Genomic DNA, 24848 nt, shown 5'->3' with positions numbered 1-24848 from the left:
AACATGAGGTCAGGCTTCCAGCACATCCTTGGCTCTGCCCAGCTATAAGTCACCTTTTAATGCTCGGTGACACCACAGCATTACAGTCAGGCACTGATCCTCAGTGTTTTCCCCTCCAGCACAAAGGCTGAAAACAAGTCTTTTGTTGTGGTGATTATACACACTTTCCCCCAGTGCATCCCCATGAAGCTCCTGACATGATGTAGAGACAGCTGAGATTGGCTCGGTTGGATAGAGCGTGGTGCTAATTCTGCCACAGTTCTGGGTTCAATCCCTATTGGGCCATTCTCATAAGAGTTGGACTTGATGAACCTTGTGGATCCTTTTCCAACTCAGAATATTCTGTGATTCTGTGAACAGCTAAACTCAGTGGATGATTGTGAATAAGGCCTTGCCTTTAATTTGTCAGATGGTTCAGCAATCAAGTAATAAAACAATACAGAGCCAAGCTTAACACTCAAGTACAAGTGATTCACAGTCCAGCTTTTACCAAGCTTAAGGACCGAACAAGTTTCTTCCCCTTGAGGAAACCTTCTTGCCATGGAGAAGACACCAGAGAACATGCAGCAATGATGGCTAAAGAGCAGTAAATTTCAGTTCATATGAATGCACATGCTGCAAACCCGGGCAAAAAGGAGCAGAAGAAATGTAACCTCTTCTACATTCCCAATACTGAAAATAGCCTTATCCAGTAATGCAGATGGGAAGATGATTTACGTTTCCAGTCACCCCTACATAAGACTCCAGAGTGTGCAAAATGGCCTTTGCACAAAGTTGTGTATGATGAAATCAGGATGATGAATGGTTTTTTCTTTTTAAGATGCTGTCAGACATAGCTGTAATAATAATTGTAAAAATTATTGAAGTCTTTGATTAATGATGTTATATATAGATGAGAAAGGTAAACTATTTATTCTAGAGTTAGATGAAAAAATGTTCTCTTATAAGAAACACAAAAAACAGTCTCTCAGTGTCTGGCATTCTCTGTGAATATTTTCCAGAATTACAGTGTCAGTGTCTGGCCAGTGTAGCTATAAGTGTGTTTAAATATTTAAACATAGAAAAGATGAAATATTTTTTAACTTGAATTTGTCATGTATATTTTTGGCATGAAATGTTAAAAAACAAGGATCATGGATCTTGTCAGGGTATGAGCATCATAGGGGAAAAAAGAGAGGTTTGAGGATTTTGCCAGATTAAAATATTCAGTGGCTTGCACTCTTAACACTCGCTCTGAATGTTAACTTCCAGGCAAATATTCATAAATGCATTCACCACAGGTCTGGCAATGTTGTTCTGAAATTTAGAGGCTCAGTTTTCCTTGAATCCCCAGATACATACTGTATAGAAGTCTCTCTAAGCAACAACAAAAACAAGAAAATAGCAAGAACTGACACTTTTAGTACATCACATGGTTCAAGAAATCATAGGTCTGTATCTATAGCTTACAGTATGCTTTCATTTGTAGGCAACACAGGGCATAGAGCACATAAATCAACATTTGATCATTTTTCAGTATTTTCAAGCTTATTTTTCAGTATTTGAATAAAGAATCACTATTTTCCAATTTATTTGGAGATTATCTCCACATCTCAGACATTGACAATAACCAAAAGTCCCATCCATATAGAAGAGCTCAAATAATGTTCTGAATAACTCTTTCTTATTTAAAAAAAAAAAAAAAGAAAACCACATTTATCAATAAACATTTTTTCAAGTCATCTAGCTGTCTAGACAGTGAAATCCTACACTTCACTGTAGACTAAAGGGAAAATGTAGCCATCTTGTTACATAACATAAATATGGAGGAACATTCAATCAGATCAAAAAAGGAACTCACCCAGGTGCAAACAAAATTCCACCTCCTGAATAACAAGTCTGAGCAATTGCCATCTATAAATTTGTTACCAGGGGAAAGAGTATAATGAGTTTCCACAGAAAAAACTTAAAACATTGTCCAGCATCACAACAGTGAACATGACAAAATCAAATTAAGGTTTTAAAAAGGTCAAATCTTAGGAGAGTGTAGGTCTTCAGCCACAAGAGACTTAAAACCATGATTGATGTGATGTAAATGCTATGTAATTCCAGCTCCCCATAACACCGGAGGTGTTTCCACAATTTCCTCTGAGGTATCTGATGCTGAACAGCAACAGCACTGAACTGGGGTCTGATCCAGCCTGACAGTTTCTGTGTCTCTTTGCAGTTAACAAGGTAGAACTAAAAATACAATAAAAATCAAACAGTGTAGAGACATTCCTGGTGATCCATTGCAGAGACAGTTTTTAAAAGAGCAAGATATTCCCTTTCTTTTTTTTAACCAGCGGGGCAGAATAAATCTATTTGGTATTTTTTCGTATTATGATTAAATACCCAATCATGTAAAACAGACAAACCCACTCCTTTTTTTTTCCCTTAGAGTTTCCTGTAGCAGTCATTACTAATGCCTTTGTTAAGCAGAAGTCGGCTGGAACCAAGAAAACAGGAGCTAACCTGCTACTCCTCTGATCTGGGTGTCCAAAGAACAAGAATTTGTTGCAGTCATTGTCTTGCCACCTGCCTGAGGCATTCAACTGTATCTAGCACAATAATGCTGGAAAGCATTCATGAGTAAATACACAATAACATGTGTATGTTTACAGCATCTGTGAAAGGCGTGGGTAGGGCGATTTCTCTACTGTGTGTTTCCAGAGCAAGTCAAACCCATTAATTAAATTCATAATCTTGTCCTGTGTCAAAAGTAAAAACAGAGATGATTTATGGGCACTGACAGCTGCAGGAACCAGGAGCTAGTTTTGCTCACTCCCTCTACTTAATTAATTTTGAAGCATCTGGATAGGTTGATTTCTCAGATTCTGATCATAAAAAAGGCTGCACATCCTCAATTTCTACAAAGGAAGAAAAAGAGCTGCTTCATGCAGAGTACTGTCGGTCATGGTTTCTCAGTGCTGGCTGAAGAGTGTTTATTGAAATTGTGTACTTCAACATCCCTGTGCCTGCTCAAGCAACCTGTAGGATAAAACTATAAGAGGTCCCGGTCATAAAACATTTCTTATCTAGTAATTATTTTACTTGTCCTAAAACCAAAAACTCTAAAATTAGAAAGCAGTACATGCAGAACAGTGTAATCTACAGCAACAAAAACTTTCTCTAATAACAGACTTAGGGAAATTACCACAAACACTTCCTTCTAGAGGGAATATCAATGTCTCTATATTGCCACAGCACGTAATGATATATGCAAATATAAATATACAGCAAGACACCAGTGTGTTTATTTCTTCTTCTAGGTTCTTTAAACAGGAGGCAGATTGCTAGAATTTGGGGCTGAAAGCTGGAGGTAAGCAATCAGAAGACATTTAACACACAAGCTAGGACCAGGAAACTGTTACAGAAGTGGAAAATTTTGGGCACTGAACTTTCACCGTTGGCTCCTGTGAGATTTTTTCTAAGAACTATATAAACATAGACAGATTATATTGACATTGGATCACCTGCCCAGCAGAGCCATATGGTGCTGCTGGAGACATGGCCAATAAAGATCAAAGCTTCCCATGCATTAATGAGCTAAACCTGGGTGTTATATGTTTCGTACTATGCTGTAGACCTATATCGACCTATATTGACACAGTGAAAGGCTGGGCCAAAAGAACTGTGCATCTCTCTTTCAATCAACTATTTTACTATTCTGTAGAACACTTTGTAAAACATAAGGCAAATTGATATTGGTGTGATTCATAGCCCAGGCAGCAGAAAGCCTGAGAGGAACAAGGATATTGCCACCTAAAACAGCTCATGATCACTAGTTACCAGGAAGAAATAGAAAGTATCCAGCATAGTCTATAAAAGTGGTGGAGCAAACAGGACATAAAAGTCTTCCTGCCAGTGACTCAAAGGGGCCTCACTAATAGATGACTATAACTAAGGACCTCTATCTAGACATGCATGGGCACATGATAATGGATGACAGAATCAAATAAACAGACAACACTATTCTAAGGTGCCTTAGCTAATAGAAAAATAGTAATTCTCCAGAAAACCCTTGTACAACAGACAAGACCACAAAGCTCTTTCAAACAACCTATTTTCAGCTGTGGAACAAAAGGATCTCTCCTTTTGTCAGCTTCTTTTTACCACTCAGGAAACAACCTGTGCCTTATCATTTACTGGAGAGCTGCTTCACGAATCAGGGAGATTGGTCAGATTTCAAAGAATTGTTAAACAATGTTCATTAAATATTAACTGGTGCATAGTGTCTTACCTTCTTACATTCTTCATGTTGTTGGTGACAAGTTTGGTATTTACAAGGAGTAATGTGATGACAGAATTCAAGACATACTGATGTGTAAAAATATTTTTAAATTCAAGAACTTTGATAGAATGAATAACTTCAACATGATTATAATTCTTATATACTTTTTGTAAAGAAAACTGCCTATTCATTTCTCTTCAATTCCCTCAGTGAACCAAGACCCAAGACAAGTATAGTTACCTATGCTTCCTTCTTCTCATCCCTATAGAGTTTAAGAGAGAAGTGTGCAGTTTGGCAGTTGGAAGATTATTTCTTCACTCCAAGCACTCATAGAAACAATTCAGGATTTTCAAATTCAGCTTTGATTTCACAAAACTACTCCTTTTCTTGAACTTACAACAGATTCTTAAAGGCTTTGAATCCACTCCTAGCAAGGTTAATCAAAGTTTCACCATCAAAATGTAGAAAGAGCACATTAATACAACCATATGTAAACAATTGTAGTGAAATACATGGGCACAATGGCAAAGAATGCACGGAAATCTGAGATTTGTTCTACTGAAAATTAAATTGTGTTCAAGAATTGAACTCATCAAAAAGACTTCCAAAAAAGCTATTGGACTACAGACTTTGCAGCAGAGAAAATATTTGAATGGTACCACAAAAGCACAGGGGCCAAGGCTGTTAGAGAAGGGAAGGAATCTATCAGGGGAATGCAAACCTCAGGGCATTTAAATTAAATGGGCAATTAAAACCACCATTGATAGCTAAGCATTTTCTGAAACTGTCAGGGACAGCATAGAATTCTAACACTTTTTATCAACAAAGGAAAACAAGTAGTGTCTACAACCAACTCAGCTTGGAAGACCAAGTTATGATTTCCAGAAAGAAAGAGTAAAGCCCTGTATGATTTGAGTAAAATCTACTAGTTGTCTGATCCTTAGGGTGAGGGACACTTTTCTTATTAAAAGTGCTGTTCGACTTCACACATTACACAAAGAGAGGCTGTGTGTGGCGCTTGCAAGTTTCAGTATGGGAGATCCTAATGGAGCAGGAGCACAGGTGGGACAGTGACAGCTGTCCAGCCTGCTCAGAAAACGCAGCACCCCATGCATATTTCCACTTTCAGTGGTGGACAAACACAACTTTTAAAACCAAAAGCCTAGAAAGAGATTCAAGAGCAGCACAAGAAGGTAACTAGGGAAACAATTGCTCAGTGGCGAAAAGGTTTATTTTGTCCAGCATGACACCCAGGGTCTGAAGCATACCTATGGTCTATGCCAAAGAAGGTTTAAAGTATTTCATTTTGATTTTATCACTTTGAGGTAGCATGTTTTTTAGCAACTAAATGAAATGGAAAATGCTAATACGAGCTTCTGAGAGCCTAATAATTTTGTTTAAATTCCAGGTTATTTTGGAATGTGAAAACTACTTGCTGCTTGGATCCATGACAACCATGTAGATACTATTTCCTTGCTTTAACAATCTACACCACCATGGTAAGCCATATTCCAAAGACTGAGTCCCACTGGTAATTGTGTTGTGCAATAAGCTGGAGTGAGTAGGTGTATAGGATCTCATATTTCTGTCTCAGAGTAATATAAAAACTATTAAATAGCATAAGCAAGAAGCAAGCAGGATATGGCAACACACCTTGATTCATGAATACTGTTTTACACACCAAACAAGTATTAAATTTCCCAGAATATCTCAAAACAGATGTTGCTAAGCAAAGATGATGGTAGAAAGAGTATTTAATTAAGATGTCTGAATGCAATTTGTAGGACTAACAGCCATGCTCCAAACTATTACCACCAAGCAGAAGAGGAAAAATGTCCAAATACAATGATAAAAGAGATATTTTCAACTCAAGATTAAGTAAAAATAGAGAATGATTTATGCCTAATCCTATCTGGCAATGACAAAATTAATTATTGGCTCAATGCCAGTTTCTACACTTTTCTATTAAATATACATCACTTGAGACTGAATTTTTAGCAGTCATTTTAACATTATATGCAAACAGTTTCCCTAATTCATTGGCTGCCCTTTTCCTTAAAGGAAAAATAGACACATTCTACTTTTGAATCAAAAGCCAATTACACACATCAGATAGAGGTAGATAAAGTAGTTATCACTGGACATGATACAATGAGTAAGCTGACAGCTTACCAACAGCTGTGACTCCCAGCAGCTCTCCTTTTTGGCACTTTCATTTCAAATTTCTAGGGAATTAGAGGAATTTCCTAGAGAATTCAAAAACAAACAAAACCCAATAATAAAGGAAAACCCTATAGCTAACCCACAACTTCAAAATGTGTTAAACAGGCAAAACAAATTTACAGCAGTTAAGAATGCACTTGAAGGTTTAGTTAAACAAGCTATCTCTTTTGAATTTGTTAAATGAAACTGCATCCTTTCCAAACCGGACCTTGGATTTTATTTTTCATTTTACTTTCATTGTATGTATAAACATTTAGGTCATGGCTTACACAAAACAACTAAGGACATCAAGACAGAATTACAGTGCAAATAAGATTATTAGAGATCAGAACAAAAATTAATGGGAGGAATCTTCTCAGTAATCAATAATGATAGCTGTATTAAAAAATAGAATTAATGCAAAAAAAGGACATAAAATGGCTCCAGTAAAAGGTTGCATAAAAACAGGAACACCCCATGACTCATTCTTCATAAGGTTTATTATTCACTTCACATAAAGTACTGATCACACCTTTAAGAGATGCACAAAAACATTCTCAGCCCTTTACAACAGTATAGTAAGATTGAATGGGGCTATAAATCTTTGAAGTGCAGCACAAACATTAAGCTCTGAGAAGGATATGAAATGGTGACACACAAGACAACTTAAGTGACTTGCTCTAAGGGCAACAGAGCGACACAATGAATGGAGGTTGAATGAATCTCAGGTTCTCCTTAGCAATGAGTCACATCAGATATCCAGGCCACTTAAACTTACATTTAGTTTTCAATCACATTTCAGGCTGTTAATGGAAAATTGTCTAAATATTACCTATGGGTCAGACACTATGCAGTTTTGTCCTCTCAGATTTATAAGCAAACAGCAACAATAAAACTACCTATACAGCCAGGGGTACTTTCAAACCTGGAAGCTAGACAGTGAAGTTTTATAAGAACTTGTCAGAGTTTACCCATAAATTTTGAAAATTATAACTGCAAAGAATATGTATGCAAAGAGAGTATAGCAAAAAGAGCAGCAGCAGTGATGACCATGTTGCTTGTACTGTCCTTGCTGCTTTGTGCTGTCCTTCCCTAGCCCCATTACCTGTGGACCCTGAATTCAGGGATGAACTACCCTGGCTTAGACCCTAGGAGTGTTCTGCTGAAAGGTATTTCAAGGCCAATAAAAACTTCACTCTTTTACAAGAAAAGCCTTCCAGGTTTCAAGAATGGTGCAAGCATAAGTCTGTCTGGATTTGTGGTTTGTAATGTAAGCTACACTGAGATTTTTCAAGTTATCATTCAAGCAGAGAGATGCTGAGAATGAAAGCAAGTGTGTGGCCCAAGTTCTAAAATACAAAGCAAAAAATATTGCCCATTTCACAGAAATGAGCTCAACTTGGTGATTAATGGTCATTATAGGTTTGTATGCACACACAAATCCACATGGGCTCACATTTCGCTCACTATAAGAAACACTGAAAATGTTTGTATTTTTAAAGGAGAAAAGGCATCTGCATTGCAGTATTGTTATACTCTAATTCTAGAATTATCTCATTAATTTATTTGTGTCTTCAGAAATTCTTAATAGAAAACCTTTTGCTGAGTTTTCCATTTAGTTGGAGCACATGTCTGAAAGAACAACAGCTTTACTAATATCTAGAATATTATTGCAATGCCAGAGGCATTTCTTAAGTTTCAACGTTTGTGAATATAGGAAGGGTGAAGTTCTGACAAGCCCATAGTAAAGTTTTAACTGATACTATAAATATCCTGGCTCCCAGAAAGAAAAAGAAAAAGAAAAAACAAAGAAAAAAAGTTCCATAATACTGCATATTTGAAAGTTTTCTAATTTTACTGTTGTTGTTTAAACACTTCACATGAGTTCTAATCCACTGCAGTAAAGCTTATGCTCACTTTAAGCAGGTTAGCATTCCAGTTCAGCTCAAGGGGATGAGCATACTACTCAAGTGATTTATTTGATCACTGTCTAAATTTAAAATTCACAATGGTACCAAGAGGAGGTTGTTCTATTTCCACATTGTTTGCAGTAGACACTCTTTGCCTCAGAGTAGCCTTTTTACTTACATGGGAACATGAAGAAATCACTTGCAAATTGTTTTACTATTGCAGGACCAAGACATTTAAAACAATTCTTTCAAGCAGTCAATGGAGTACAATTGGAAAGGTAGGATTTTTTTTTATTCTCCTTGTGTAGGTTTAAAACTTACTGGCCATTCACTATTGTAACTTCAGCATCCCCCAACATAAACCATCTATGGATTATTTTTCTCTCTGCAGTACGCCACAATATTTTATAATGACAATGCTCAGCTGCTATAAGCACTTAAGACAGAGCAGAACTGTGTTTCTTTCCAACCCATAAGTTTCCTGATGTAGCAAATAAAAGCTTGCCAATTTCCACTCTGATGTTTAGAAAAAGAAGAATTACAGGTTTATAACAGTACAGAAGAATTACAGGAATACAAAATTGAATCAATCTCTGTCAGTCAACACAGGTGAAAAATGGCAAAAGAAAATTTGAAAATGGTATGGGAAGAACAAAAATAATGGAAGGCAAGCAGGGAAGAGAGGGGGATTTGGGAAAAGAGAACTAATTGGGAAACATAAGGATTAATTTGGTTGGAGAGGGAGAGCATACTGACTTTTAACAGTTTCCTTACAAGAAGCTGCAGGTTATGCCATTAAGTGGTCAATCACAAAAGCACAATATCCTGAAAATTTTAAGAAATTCCCTTGATCAATGTGTTGGATTTGGGGTTTTTTGGGGGCGTTTGTTTGGGGTGGGTTTTTGTGCTGGTTTCTTTTTGAGGGCAAGGGGTTAGTTTTTGCTGGGTTGGGTTTCTTTGCTTTTTTTTTGAGAGAAGAGAATCATTGACTCATTCTAACTGCTTATGGCCTTATCCAATTTTCTTGGTATTAAGAGAGGCTGATGTTCTGAGCAGTACAATAATACCACCACAGTACCTGCCACTAGCAATATTTTGCATTATATAAACAAATCAGAAGCATCTGAAATATTTAGGGCAAGATGATTTTTGGGCACACTAATCTACAGTTGAATACCAGAGCTGAGATCACATATTCTGCCTGGCCTAAATCCTGCCCAAAGGCATAGACACAAAACACTCCAATACCTATATTTGAAGCAATCTCTATAGACGTCCAAGTCTATTTTCAGACTATTGCTCCCTTAAGTAAAAATGTATGGCATACTTAAAGGATAAAGGCCTGCTAAACTCCAGCAGTCTCATCATGCCCACTTCTAAAGACTCAACAGGGTAAAAAACAAATAAAAATTAAAGAAGCATTGAGCCTTTCCATAGAACTGATGTGCAACCAAGAGTTTTCAATAAGATAGAATTACAAAATTACAGGAGTTAAGCTGCTTAGACTTCATTGCTGATTTCCCAATTTTTATTTTCTTATTTTAACTTACAAGAATTTCGCAATATCTAAAACATATGAGATCTCCACCTCTCTCTCTTTTTCCTTCTTCCTCTGTTCACCAAGATCACCTAAAGATTCAAAGTCTTTTAACAGCATGTTTTCAAGGTCCTGTTATCTTTGGCCCCAAATTTCTGCCACAGGCCAATAAATTATTTTTGCACCGAACTCACAGGCAAATACAAGAGGCAACAACTTCCAGCAGATGGACCAAGAAAGAGTTTGATTTCTTAGTGTACAGAGTGCTGCTATGCTGCAAGCAAGTGGCACTATGTGACAAGGTACATGGCACAAGCACAGAATCACAGAATAAGCTGAGTTGGAAGGTGCCCACAAGGATCATTGAGTCCAACTCATGACCCTGCACAGCATCATCCCCAAGAGTTCACACCATGTGCCTGAGAGCATCCAAACATTTCTGCACCTCTGTTAGGCTTGGTGCTGTGACCACTTCCCTAGGGAACCTGTTCCAGTGCCCAACCACCCTCTGGGCAAAGAACCATTCTTTAATATCCGACTTTAACCTCCCCGACACAGCTTCCTGCCATTCCCTTGGGTCTTGTCACAGGGCACCACTGAGAAGAGATCAGTGTCTGCCCCTCCTCTTCCCCTCGTGAGGAAGTTGTGGACTGCAATGAGGTCTACCCTCAGTCTCCTCCAGGCTGAACAGAACAAGTGACCTCAGAATATACTTGGGAAGCATTCTGACTTGTCAAGTTTTTCTCACAGATTAAGTCCTGTGGCAGTATGCTGCAGCCAATGTGCTCACTGTCTGACATTTTCCATTTTCCTAATGTCCCAAGTAGGATTTCTTATTGATACCAGCATCCATAAAACTAATACAATAAAAATGGAATTATTCCAGGAGGCTAAAAAAAAATAGCCTTTATATATATTCAGTTGAGAAACAATCCACATCTAGAAAATACTTCTATATTTAAGCAGGTTTATACTCATCAGCTGATTCTGTAAATGGAAGTCTAAGAAAAAGTGTCTTCTAGGCAAGAAGACAGCACTCACATCAACTGCCAGTCAAAACCACAGCAGAGGCAGTGATTATTTTACACAGTGTTCAAAGAGTTAGAGAATTCCTTCATAAATTAGGATCCCCAGTTCAGTTTGACCCTCAGTCTCAAAGCCACATCTCACAGCTACCAAAATCACATCCTAGATGGCATGCTCTGAAGCAGGCTGCTCAAGCCTGCCACTGTGAAAGGAACAAAGCATAAGTAAAGGAACCTTGTGAAGTGGCAGCACTATCTCCAAACCAAATTCTAGAGCTGTTTCTATGTTAAATGTTTAAAAAAGACATTGGATACAATCAAGGATTTTCAGATGAAGGGCTGGAACCCAAGAATCTATCCTCCAAACTGCGCTGTTGTGCAAGATCACATAGAGACACTTTAACTTCTAAAGAGAAATGATATTACAGTACAGTCTCTGTGTTACATAAAAATTGGCTATAACTTGTTTGAGGCTCCACGTCTGTTGCCAAACAAAGACCCCCACTGGGGCCTAGCCTAACACAATTGCTGACTCAAATATAGTTTCTCTGCTGATTGCTTCTTTCACATGTACATGACCATTTGCTTGCCCAGTTTTTGCCTTGTCACACACTTAGACCATTAATCCCTTGGGAAGAAGCAAGTTTCTATGTTTGCCTCTTTACAATATGGGACGAAAAAAGACTCAGGGTTTTAGGCTCTGCTGTTAAACAAACTATTATATTTTATGGGAATAACAGTATTAAAAGACAGGAAACATAAACTTCAGTAATTTAAACACCAGCCAATGATCTAAATTTGGTCAAGCCAAAAGTAGAAAACACATTTAGCTGAAGAGGAAATGAAGAGATTTATGCTACCAGCTATATTTGGTTTTCCTTTATGCAAACTGGCTAATGATTGTGAGAGTTTTACCCTTTTCCCCACTCTTCCTTTTACTCTTTAAAAATAAAACAGTCATTTTGTATGGTAAACAATGGGAGTAGGGAAATTATCTATGACTTAGTGCTGTGAATGATGAGGAACTAGTCAGAGAGAATGCATATGCTTTTAAGTATCTTATAAATATTTAAAATCAATTGCAAAGAGCATAACAAGAAAACAAATGATGTGTTCAGATCACCTCCAAGCTGTAGCCCTTATGCCCTCTGGGGCACTCTGCTGGAGCAATAATACCTCACGAAAAGGTCCACCTTCTGTGTGAGCTGGCCTTACTCTCTCGAGTGTTTATAAAACAGTTGATAGCCACCAGAGATAGTAGTCAGTGAATTAAATAGTACAAGAATAACTTCTACAAAACAAAACAAACAAAGAAAACTCATGGAAAAAAAAAAAAACAGGAACAGAAAAAAGAGAAAAAAAACAAACAAAACTGGCAAGGTAGAAATAGGAATCTATGATAAGAATAAAACATGGCACTTCATATGCTGACTAATACTGTCAGGAAGCCACCACAACTAAGTGGAGGGTCTGGCTGACCTTACTGGTTTGAAAAGAAGGTCATTTTGTGGAGAAGCCTGGCAGGACTTAACATAGCTATGCATATTATTACATTTTTTTGAAGATCAGCTTAGGCAATGACCAACACTTACAGAAAAAAATAGAACACCTTTTGTAAAACTGGTAGCATCTACTTTTCATTTCCTTTTCCTTCTGCCAACAAGTGCAGGTGTACTCAAGCAGTACTGGCAGCACCCAAACTTCCCTGCCTTGAGACCTGCCCATTGCTGCCTCTTAGTTTGGTGCAAAGCAGCTGCATGAAAAAGCAAAAATATAAAGGGGCAATGTGGGAGCAGAAAACCCATTAGGATCAGATAAAACACAGCTACATGCCTGGAGGCATGGGAAGAGAGCAGCTGGAAAGAAGTGGAGCAGTTTCTAATGTTGCATTTGCATCAATCCAGATGTTCCTCCTTCCAGCTGAGGTATTTACACTGGCACATAACAATTAGCAGGTATTGCCATTGGCAGCTATACTGTAGTTTCTTGGCAGTACAACTACACATATGTAAGATAATCAGCAAGTATTTTTCTAGTATAAGCAAAGGTCAAACTAAATCTGACCTTTTCTCTGCATTTTGAGAAAACAAACGTAGGCAGATATTTCCATTACTCTGACCATCCTGACTGCCAAAGTAGTTTCTCATCACATTGCAGCTAGACATCAGCTGGCAGGAAGCTTCTTCCCCTATGCTGAGAAATATCACAGCATACATCCACAACTAGAGGGTAGAATTGATCCCTTCACAGTGGACACACTTCTCAGCTGGGAGACTGCACTCTAGTTTGTTGTTACAAACAATCCAAAGATATAATACACAGTTTATCCTATTATAGTACTATTTAATGTACATGGTAATTAGTGTTGACTGCTGTTGTTGTGATCCCAGGACAAAGATCATAGTAATTGCATGTTTTCGTCAACTATTTCTATTGCAAATTTCCTGGATGAACACTTGATAGATGCACATGCATGCCTTTTCATATGACACAACACAAATAAAGGTTAAAATCATGATAGCATACTCCCACTGGTTATTTGGTGAGTAGGCCATACTTTGGTGATTAGCTGATGCCATACTGATGATTCATCAGGCAACTATATTGTTTGTTATTTGGGTATTTGATATTCACAGAATCATAGAAAGGCTTGGTTCACAAGCGACCCTAAAGACTATCTAGCTCCAATCCCCCTGCCATGGGCAGGGATGCCACCCTCTAGAACAGGTTGCTCAGGACTCCATCCAATCTGGCCTTGAACACTGTGAGGAATGGGGCATCCACAGCTTCTCTGGGCAACTTGTTCCAGTGCCTCACTATCCTCTGGGCAAAGAATTTCTTTCCAACATCTCATCTAAATTTCTTCTCTTTCAGTGTAAAATCATTCTGCCTTGTCCCATCATTATCTCCCCATGCAAAAAGTTGCTCTCCTTCATTTTTCTAAGCCCCCTTTAAGTACTGGAAGGCCACAACAAGGTCTCCCCAGAGCCTTCTCTTCTCCAGCTTGAGCAACTCCAGCTTTCATAGCTTGTCTTCAGAGGAGACGTCCTCCAACTGCCTGAATCTTTAAATCACTTTGCTCTTTATCTTCTGAAAAGTGTTGGATTCTGCTAATTAGAAACAAATCTGTTTAAATGTCACTTGGTTTGCTTTACCCCTTGCTATGACTGTTAACATAACTTTGTCATTTAAGGATTTATTTCTCCTGCTATGTATTACCCTGAAGAAGCAAAAACTTTTTGGGATATCAGACCTACTTCTTTTGTAATAAAAAATTACATCAGAATACAAAGCATCCAAATTTATGAGGCCATAACTGTGAGAGTTCTTTAAGTTTCCAGATAACAAGCAACACATGCTTCTGATCAAAGAGAGCCTCCAGATTTTGATACCTGGCCTCATTAAAGCCACTTTTTTCCCTTGAAAAATCTAAAAGTCTAAATCAGTTTCATAGCATTACTGGGAAGAAGCCAAAATTGTATCACTAAATCCTTACACACAAAACCAACAGCAACTTTCATGTCTTGAATAGCACACAAAACACATCAAATTCTTCCCTCATTGAAATAAATACCCACCGTCTCTACACAGTGTCTGTGTGTCATATCACCCAGAAGTGTGATGCTTTAGTCATAAAAACACAAAGAATCAGTCCCCCTTGAACAATATAAAACCCATGGGCATGATTCAGCCTGGCCAAGGAGAAAGGGAACAAATCACCTTAAAAAAATACATTATCATTCTTAACAACTGATGATAGTGTAAGGATTATTTGCATTCAAGCAATGATCATATTTATCTGTAAAAACAGGGCATTCAGTTTAAAAAGGGACAAGCAAAGGGTGGCAATGGGAGTGAAACAGCCAAAGCAGACTGCCATAAGTCACCACTGCAGCTAGGCTGTATCTCAAGAAGTTTTATACGAGTTTTTGATGAGTCCCTATGTGTCAATTTCTCCTATCTTCACAGTTAGCTGTACCAGAAATGCATGCAAACTCTTCAGTGGGCAAATAGTATTCTCAGCGGAGAATAGAAGTGGCTGGTAGACCTGTGCAGCTCCTCAGCTTCGTAAAATAAAGGAAAATAGGACCAGGAACAATAACCTTGGCAATAACCTTGTGCTAGCTGGATAGCATACGGCTTTCTGGCAGACACTGACACTCCCAAATATAGATCCTGCCTCCCTTAAAAACAGGAGAGTAAGCTGCACCAGAAAAAGCACTTGCACAGTTTTCTTTTCTTGCAGAGCAGCACAGATAGCAAAGAGTGCAGGGTGACTCAAAGCCAATCCGACGGTCATACTCTGTCAGCAGGACAGCACAGCCAGATATCTCACTAGGGCTGGACTGCAAGATGGCTGAAGCACAAGGACAACACCTCAGGGATGCATTTTAAGAAAGTGTGAACAAAAAGACCAAAGTCAATTCAGCTAGAGAAAAACAGACAGACTGAAAGAGCCCATGAGGTGGGTTCTGCTTCCTATAAGGGATTATATTACAATATTTCCTCAGTTTAATTCATTTGTTTTAAGTTATACATGTCAATTGAGTTATTCCCTGAGGCACATTTAAAATAAATTTCCAGATTAAGTTTCAGTCAGGAAAAGTGAAATTAGATTTTGGCCCAGCTCTAAGTATTGGTCTCAGGGAAGATTTGAGCACAGACTGTGCTCTCCACAGACCACGATAGAATCATAGAATAGTCTAGGTTGAAAGAGATCCTTAAAGGTTACCTAGATCATGCCACACACACTGAGCAGGGACATCTTCAAGTATATCAGGTTGTTCAGATAATTCTGGGCCCATGATGTATTGGGTTCCCCTGCTCCCCAAGCCTTGCACTTGTTCTGAGGCCCTCTGGTCTCAAAACAGTGACTAAGGCCAGGGAAAAAACCACAGGATTTGAAGCGCTCTCTGTATCTTAAGTAAGACAGTTCTTACAGATTATATTCATCCAATAATAGTGATTAGCCTGCACAATGTGTGGCTAAGTTATGTTTCTTTCTTTTTTCCTTTACAAGCTTTTCCCTGTTATTCTCTCTCCCCTTCTAGCACAGGCTGGTAATTTTTTCTACTGTATGTTTACTAGTTTTCTAAATTTCTAAATATAGTTCTTCTCAACTCTACCACCCCTCCTACAGTTTTTTTGTGCCTCTTTTATATCATCTGTCATCCAGATCAATTATTCTTCTGCCTCCATGCCTCAGTAACACATGAACTCATAGAACAATTTGGGCTCAAAGGGACTTTAAAGGTCATCTAGTCAACACCCCTGCAATGAGCATTGCACTTCCTTCCTCCAGCCAAGGCACATCTTAGCCTTTGGCAGACCCAGCACATGCTGAGGACAGTCTCTGAAACCTTCTGAGAGGTGTGAATGCCTGCTTAGCACAGAAGGCAAACTGCACCTCCTGTTAGGAGATGCTTGTCAAGTGTTAGAGCTCTCTAAGGTTATTCCAATCCCATGTTCTCTGTATTTCCTCTGCACATACTTCTATGCAAACACTTTCTCTTCCCAAACTTGCTTCTGTGCATATGTCTCCTAGCTGGTTAGCGTTGGCATCTCTGACTTTGTTAGCAAAATAATATCGACAAAGTAATTTGTGTTTTTGTTGCTACTGAGGCAAACAGACTTAATTTTGATGAACAAGGATTTCTCTCCATTGCAAAGAGACTAGTAGCTCAGGCCAGTGTCCTTAGAATGGACAGGTTTCACTGAGTGCAAAATACAGCAAACTGGTGGGGAAGACACTGTCAGGATTAAGACTGAAAGGTGCCTCTACTGGAAAAAGTCATCAGAAAGAGGTACCTCAGGCCCCTGGAAGATACATCATTCAGGCCCACCAGCCTAGATAATACACATGTAGGAAAAAGCTCCTTACTTGCTAAAGTAATGTAGACGGGGAAACAATGGAGGAGAGTGAAAAGCCAAACAACAGAAGCATCAGGGTGTGTGGGATAAAAACTTCAAACAAATGGGGGAAAAAAAGAGAAAAACAGTGGTTTAAAAATAATGATCCAAAGTCAGAGTTTATCTGTTTGAGATCTACTAGAGAAACTATTTTAATATGCTCTCCCTCAGCATTCTGCTGCTGCTTCTGGAGGTGTCTAGAAAAAAATTTAAATAAAAATCAAGACAGAAGAAAAAATACACCATGAACAAAAATAAGACTGACCTTTTTCTGTTTCTATGTAAACTTCCAAGAATATTGAAAAAGGTGCCAAACCATTTTTATGACTCAAAAATATTTCTTCTTCCCTTTTCATTACATCATCTCTTGTTTGCCTTTTGTTTGCTCATAACACAGCCACAGTTTAAATAGACAATATGAGCTATGTTATTACATAATTTAAAGTCAGATACCTTGTGTTTCTCAAATCTGATAAAGAAAAGCAGACTTCTCTTAAAGCACACTGTGGCTTGAAAAGCAAGGTTGTGGGTTTGGAGTCAGACATTATTCTTGTTATCTTCACCAAGGTCTCACACTACAAAGAAAAGCCCTATCTCTTTCTCTTGGCAGGTACCATCATAAATGTATTTAACAACCTCTCCTTTTTAAGCATTTGTTTTACTCATAGGATTTGTGTTCTGCTCTCCACAAACTAATTACTACCTCCTTCCATTGTCCAATTCTTTCCGACTTTTAAAAAAAAGTTGCTCTTCTGTATGATATTGCTTTAAAAGAAAGTCAGCCTTTCATAACATCAGTCTTCCTGGTCTTTCTGTGAACACATATTTAATACATTGCAAGGACATTATGTCTAGACTACCTTTAACATGGTCAGCTAAAGGTCTGCTGGAGTGGCTGAGGTAAGCATGCAAAGTTGGGCCTCTTCCATCTCTTTCACTGAAGAAAATATCATAACTTCAAATGAAACAAGCACTGACACTGAATATGCAAACCACAAGGCTATTCTACATGATCATACTGCAAGAATCTGACTGTTTTGTAGAAACTGCTACAAAGCTAATTCACAGAGACACACTTCAGCGACTACTAAAAGCTGAAAAATAAAGCTGAAAAATTCAAGTTCAAAATCTGGGAGAGTAAAAAAATTTAACTCTAGACTTCCTTCATTCCTTTCACCTCAACAGCTCCATCTCCTTCCTGGAAATGCTCCAAGTGTTCCAGTCCACATCTAAAAAAGACATTTAAAAATCTCTACTTAACATTTTTGCTGAGCTTTAATGCCAGTTGATATGTTAGTGTTCAGGATTAAGTAACCACATAATAATCAGTGACAGACATTTACAGGCCTTCACAAATTTCATGGTCAAAAAAGAATAATATCTAGGATTAATAGCAGTTTGATCTGAATTCTGAAGATCTGACTGTTAAGGCCAAGGATTTTACTGCCACTTCAGATAAGCAGCCTTTTTTGGGGGCAAAAATAGCCCCCAAAGTGTTCAACAAGAGAGCATTCCACATCATGTCATGTTTATCTGAAATTATCTAATCAATTTATCAGCACAGCATATCTGACAGAATAAACATTTCATAAGGATTCAATGTTTCTAAATTCAGTATCAGTTAACATATCACCAGCCATTGCTTGAATGGTCTTTTGTTTCAAGTCTGTAGCACTTGCTTGATTCAAACTACTCCAGACAGCAGCTTATTAGTGCTATTTATCCATTAATGCAACTATGAACATCACACAATACACAAGTCTTTAGAGCTATGTACCTAAAACAAGACCAGCAGGATTAAAACATGCCTTTCCATGTCATAGAAGCAATTTGTTTCCCAGAATTATTTTCCAGCTTGACTTGAAAGATTATTATAAATGGAAAGAAAGGGCAAGGGAAAAAGAAAAACAACCCAATGTTCAAACAGTGACATTGTAAAACTATATTCCTATTTCAGGGATGTGAAATAATTCATAAGATAATACAACATACACTATTTTCCATATGTAATAGTTTATTCATGCCAGAGGACAGATCCAGTTGTAACTAATCAGTGGAAAAGCTTAATGCAGTAGCTGCAGAGATAATTCCAACAGCAGCTGTAATAAAAATAAAAAAAAAATACCCCAACCCCAATACCAAATCAAAATAAAAGCCCATACCAAAAAACAGGAAAGTGTTTTCTGTGAAAACTACAACAGTAATTTCAATTTATAATTTCCTTTTATGACAATGAGAAATGTCTTTACAACAGAATAAATAAAGGCCAGCAATTAGGACTTCCCAATGCTTAAAACATATGAGCAATATTTTGTGCTTTCAAAAAATCACAGAATTTGTAAATTAAACCACTGAGTAGGAAATCTGTTGGACAAAACTCTAAGCAGAAACACAGTAGCCCACTCTCAGCTAGAAGCAACATCTATTATCAGAGCTGGTCTACAAACAAATCAAAACTGGGTTCACCAAACCTATAAACTTTAAAGCCAAGCCAAAGGCTGTATGGACGTTTCCGTGGGCAATCCTTTTCATATGAAACAGCCTGTGTCAGAATTGCTGCTGTGATGTTGCTGAGGTGTGTGGGATGAGCACACACAGCACCAGATCCGCAGAGGTGCGGAAGGGAAGCTGCATTTCAGGGAGACAAGCAGCGCCACGAGAAAGGAACCAAAGCAGTTGACTTAAAAGCCATCCCAATAAGCACCGAGCTACATCAAGCTGGCTACTCCTGCCAGAAATTCCTGCCACAGAACAGTTCATGTGCAGACAAAGACAAAAAGCATAGGTATGAGCAGCTATACCCTACCTTAAAGCAGCTGCTGAAGGGCTGCAGGCCCTGAGAGGCTCCAAGGGAGTGGAAGGCCTGACATCAGGCCTGACAAGAACGAGAGGCCTGACATCAGGTATTTTGTTCAGTGCTAACACCAGATTTTAGAAGGGAAATGTTCTGATTTACATTTCTACTAGCAAAATTGCCAGTGTGCAGTTCAGGCCATGCCTGGGAAGAATAAATCAATACTGCTCTCCTTGGATGTTTTGTTAACAAATTACTCCAGAAAATACCCTGACCTTGCTTCATCAATTTCTGTTTTATGGGAAGTGAGCCTCTGTCCTTAGGCACTGGCAAAAGTATGCGAGGTTGTAGAGTGCTTCAAGAGAAAGAGCCTGAATAACAATGCACAAAATATATTAAATACCTTGTCCTGACTTATTAACTTGAAATAAGATAGCCACCACCCATAAAGAATATTGGGAGTTTTGGGGGGTTTGGATGTTTAGATCTGGGACTTCAGTTTAGGTCCAGAACAGGAAAGTTCTCTAGGGTCCAAATTAGCAAATAATTTCTTCTCAAATTAAAGACTTTGGCATAAGAACCATACAATAGATAGTTCTTAGCATCTCACCAGGTCAGGCAATGACGCAGCAAAACACAGACACTCTGCTAGTTCTAGTCAAACTCTGGAATTTTACTGTAGTAAAATGGAGGTGCAACATACTGCATTTAATAAAATGCCCATCCCATGAATTTGTCTGTGCCTCACTAACAGATAGTTCCACAAAAATTTCACCTCAGTGCTCAGTAGCTGCCACAGGGTCAAGTGAATGGAGACAAGAAGATATAAGAAAGAATAAACCTGTGGTTTCAAACACCTTGAGAACTCTGCATTTGTGGTTCCCACACTTCATTTGGAAAGGATGTTGAAATGCAGAAAGACTCAGAAAGCACCACAAGGACAGTTTGTAGTCATGAAATAATGTCAGTACAGGTAACATTTAAATAGATGAGCACTGAAGGGGCAGTGCAGCACCTCTACTATAGTGATAATTGGACATGATGGTCACTACCTGCTCTAATACAAGAACTACAAGGCACCAAACACTACTAGTAAACCCAGGTGCAAGTCAAACAACAGCAGGCAATTCTTCACACAGGCAGGGCTGGTCTGTGAAAGTCCTGAGTAAAAGATGTGGTAGATGAAACAGTTTACTGTTTAAAAAGACAACTGGAAAAATTCATGGAAGAGAACTTCACCAAGAGCTCCAAGTGGAAAAAAACGGAAAAAAAAAACCCAACTGAAAAACAAACCAACAACCCACACCCAATACATTGAATTAGAATTTTCCAAATCATAAAACTGCTTAGGAAACTATTCTGGGAAAACATCACTATCTAAGAATTGTTAAATTCTTCCCCAGATTTTTCCCCAATTAAAGGCCATTGCCAGTGCAAGACAACAACCTACAAAGACCTTGAACAGTACTCCATCCATTCTTGTGTAGACATCTTCCTTTTTAGCTAACAATACCCTTCTAAACATGAACATAATTTTCAGTGAAATTGCTCATATAATAACTTCATAATGCTTCACTCACTCTGTCTCTCCCTTGCCTTCCCTTTCTCTCTTTTCAGATTAAAGAAAATCCAGATGGGGTGCAGGTGCTGCAAAATGATACAAAGGTACAACAGCATAAGTGTTGCTTAGATGGAATGAAAGAAAAGCATTAAACCTTGTGTCTGTGCTTCCCTATACCCCTTGCTTTAATTAGACATTGTAAAAGGCTGGAGTTTTCTTAAAGTTTACAGCATCTTTAAGCATAGGCATACTGATTTCCTATGAATGTCCTTTTGATTTACTGTAATTAAGGTCCACTTCTATAACTCCTATCCCACAAAAGGAACAGTATGGCATTGAAAACTCTTCTTTAGTAAAGCTTTTTCTCATTTAGGTAGCATGAGCTTCCCTCAATTCAGTAGAACAAGGAGTACACATTTTGTCAGATCCTCCCTCTCTCCCAAGCAATGGAAATGAACTACAGTTCCTTGCTTCCATCACAGCTTTTAAATGTAGTTGGTTGGGGGAAGAATTCCCATATTAAAATTCTCCCTAGAGAGGACTAAACAGTTTTATAAAGACCGCATTTCAGCCCTACTTGAGGGTTACTCCTTCCCTGGGCCACTTCTGTAGAACAGGAAAGGAAGTGGGGAGAAAATGGTGCCATGAGAGAAAAAAGGAAGATGAAGAAAAGAGAGGGGCCCTAGAAGAGATAGGTCAAGGAAAATATAGAGCAAGAGGAAGAAAATAAATCAGGAGGGGGGGGGAGAAGGAAGAAAAAAAAAGAAAAAGAAAGGGGAAAAAAAAAAAAAAATATAAAAGGACAAAAGACTTGAAGGAAGAACACCAGGAAAAAATGGGAGATATTTTAGCAACTACATGAGGACATATTAATTAACAATCCACGTGATGGCTATTCATTGGCTAATCAGCTCCCCAGAGAAAACAAAAAATGAAGCTGGAAATAAGAAACAACCAGTACACTGTTCTCCAACATCCTCCTTATGCCCCTGGTGAATCTCACTACAGGGGTTAGTTATGATCAATCCCAGGAGACAGCAGCCAACAGCATAGTTCAGTGTTTTCATTCAGTTTGACTCATTCTCAGGGCCCAAGGCCAAGTTCAGTGACATTTGCTCCTCAAGACCTTCAGCTTAAAAATGAAGCTTAATCTTTTTTACTAATTATATTGATTAACATCATAATTAACATCTCCTTTACAAATTTTCTTCACTCCAGCTATATTTTTGAACCAGAAGAAGTACAAGCATCTGGATGCATCCATGAAGTAAACAGCTATAAACGCAATGAACTAGGCAGCAACAAATTCAAATTCAAAGAGAACAGTGAAAATGAAGAACACAAAAATGAACTCCACAAGGGTGAGGTAAACAGAACAGAAAATAAATATCCAGTAAACAGTACAAAAGAAACTCTCTGGAATCACAGAGGCAATGATTCTCAAGAGGATGGCCCTGTGAAGTGTGCTGCAAAGCTCGATGTTGCAGTCAATGGTGGCAACTCCTGTGCTGAGCACTCCATGCTCAACCCCAACACAAACCTAGTCAAAGAAACCAACGAAAAGGGAACCTCCAGCCAGTCAGAGGCTTCTTCAGCCAGCGACAGAGACTTTCACACCAAATCAAACAGGTCTGGACAAGAACTTGACCTGGAAACAGGCAGCCAGAGTAAGGCAGCCAGCAATGTGCCTAACAGTATTCCAGACTCCCAGTCTGCAGAACACAGCATCTTTCTCAAAGGAAACTCAATACTGGAGACAGAAAGCAATGCCATAGAACTGCCAGATATTGATTATCCCCAAAATGGCAATCAAACTGAGAACTATATTGAAAAAGACAGCTTTTCAGTCAACTGTGCACATTCAGACCAAAACACTGGTGCTTCACCAATACAGGACCAGGACCTTTGTGTAATCCCGCCTTCATCTGTGAGGGAGAGCAGTATGGAACCTTTTAAAACTGACTCTGTAAGTCTGACTGAGAGCCTAACTGGTGGTATCACTGCAGTGGCTGTTACCAAAGCTGCACTGGCACCCACACATACCAGCCATAAAGATGTGAACGGAGAAATTGAGGAGGAAGATGCAGAAGTTGCAGCAGCTCTGGCTGCACTGGAAGCTGCAACAGCAGGAGAAGACCTGGAAGACGATGATGATGAGTCCTAGTGATGAAGGTTTTTTTCTAATACACTGGGTAAGATCCAGATGCTATTTCTGGATCTATAGGAGCAGATATACAGCATACACAGAGAGCTGTTATGAACAGCATATTTATAAGGAGTTCAGACTAAATCTCTGTCTCTTCAGCTGTTTTATACAGCCTTTTAATTTCTACTGCCTGAGGTAGAGAAGTGCTCCCTTGGCTAATGGTAATACTCCTCTCTGTGGGCCCAAACAGGTGGACAAAGCATCATTTTTTCCACACAGAATATTCAGCTGTACACCCAGATAAGGTATCTGGACTCATGCAAATGTTGTCTTTGGGTCTGACCCTATAAGGGTCTGTGCACACTGCATGTTCCAGGTTCACAAAACTTCCATTATTTAAAACAGAACTGAAGCCATGGAGTTAGAAACCACAGATTTTCATCATTAGCAGAAAAAAATACATAAATTAGCCCAAGTTCTATAATCTACTGAAGCACGAAATAGGGAAGGCCGCTTGGGTTGAACTTTACCGTGGCTATGTCTCCATTATGGATTAAGCCTAAATCTGTGCATGTGCACCTGGCATTGAGGTAGTAACATCATATCTCCCCTCACAACTCCCTCAGCTTCGTTTGATACCCCAAGTGTTGCTGCTTCAGTTCCTTAAAGAGCAGAAGCCCAGGCAAATCCAAGAGAGTGGGTAACTGTTGGTTTAATGTGCTAAAGTAGCTCACATAAGAATTGTACACACAGTATCAGAGGCCAGAGAGAGATCGAAACTCAGTCCCTACCAGTTTGGATAGATTAAAGTTCTTGTAAAACTACAGCCTGAAACCTCTGAACTCCACTGAATTTTCCAGGTGCATGTCACTTGTCTTAACAACTCAGTTTTCAAACAGGTTGTGCCTCAAACATCCCCAGCAAGCTGTGTTTTGTTTATATAAAAGCAGAAAGGGCCAATGTGGACCCCTGCTTGGCTCTGCTGTAGTCCCTAAATTTACAGCAAGAAAGGGATCAAGTTTCCAAGTTGGGTTAAGCATAAGACCTGAAAATAGTTGCATTCCTGGAAGGGGCTGCATTTCTAATGGGAGAAAAAAAAGGAGGTAGGCATTAATTTGGTGCTGCCAATTCAGCAAAAGTACAGTTGAAATAGAAAGTGCTTGAAATTTACTACTGAAATTTTGTGGTTTCCAAGTTTTTGTTATAAACTCCAAATAAATTTTAGCCATGTAAAAAAATAATCTGGTGGCTTTTGTATTTTATGCATTTTCTGAATATAAAAGTTACATTAAAGACGTTCAATAAGATATAGCCCTCATTAGATACATGAAAAGCACCAACAATGTATTTGCCTACAGTATATGCTGATTTCAATTTCTCAAAACATTATTGATACTCCTAGGAGCAATTAAAACAATGTAAAGTCTCAGCTTCTACAGAACTATATTCAGCTGCAGGCGAGAGTCACAACATTGTATCTGTAAAATAAAAAAGCTTTATATGGTTTTAAA

At 38.5% G+C, this 24848-nt stretch overlaps 1 protein-coding gene across 1 annotated transcript; it reads left to right on the top strand.

The window, feature by feature from the left end:
- The first annotated feature begins 5714 nt into the window (after positions 1–5714).
- On the top strand, positions 5715–24848 carry PGCKA1 (PDCD10 and GCKIII kinases associated 1). The gene is made up of 3 exons (XM_085059179.1): positions 5715–5751; positions 8588–8642; positions 22410–24848. The coding sequence occupies exon 3, from the start codon at positions 22711–22713 to the stop codon at positions 23353–23355; it is 645 nt and encodes a 214-aa protein (XP_084915305.1). The 5' UTR covers positions 5715–5751; positions 8588–8642; positions 22410–22710; the 3' UTR covers positions 23356–24848.

The sequence above is a fragment of the Lichenostomus cassidix genome, chromosome 4 (genome assembly GCF_008360975.1).
Source record: "Lichenostomus cassidix isolate B80296 chromosome 4, HeHo_3.0, whole genome shotgun sequence".
Classification (NCBI taxonomy): Eukaryota; Metazoa; Chordata; class Aves; order Passeriformes; family Meliphagidae; genus Lichenostomus; species Lichenostomus cassidix.
Note: the sequence above shows the minus strand (reverse complement) of the source record. Positions and strands in the feature narration are given on the sequence as shown.

Bases quoted from the DNA above. Each gene is read 5' to 3' on its own strand.
- PGCKA1 (XM_085059179.1), top strand. From the start codon at position 22,711: ATGCTCAACCCCAACACAAACCTAGTCAAAGAAACCAACGAAAAGGGA.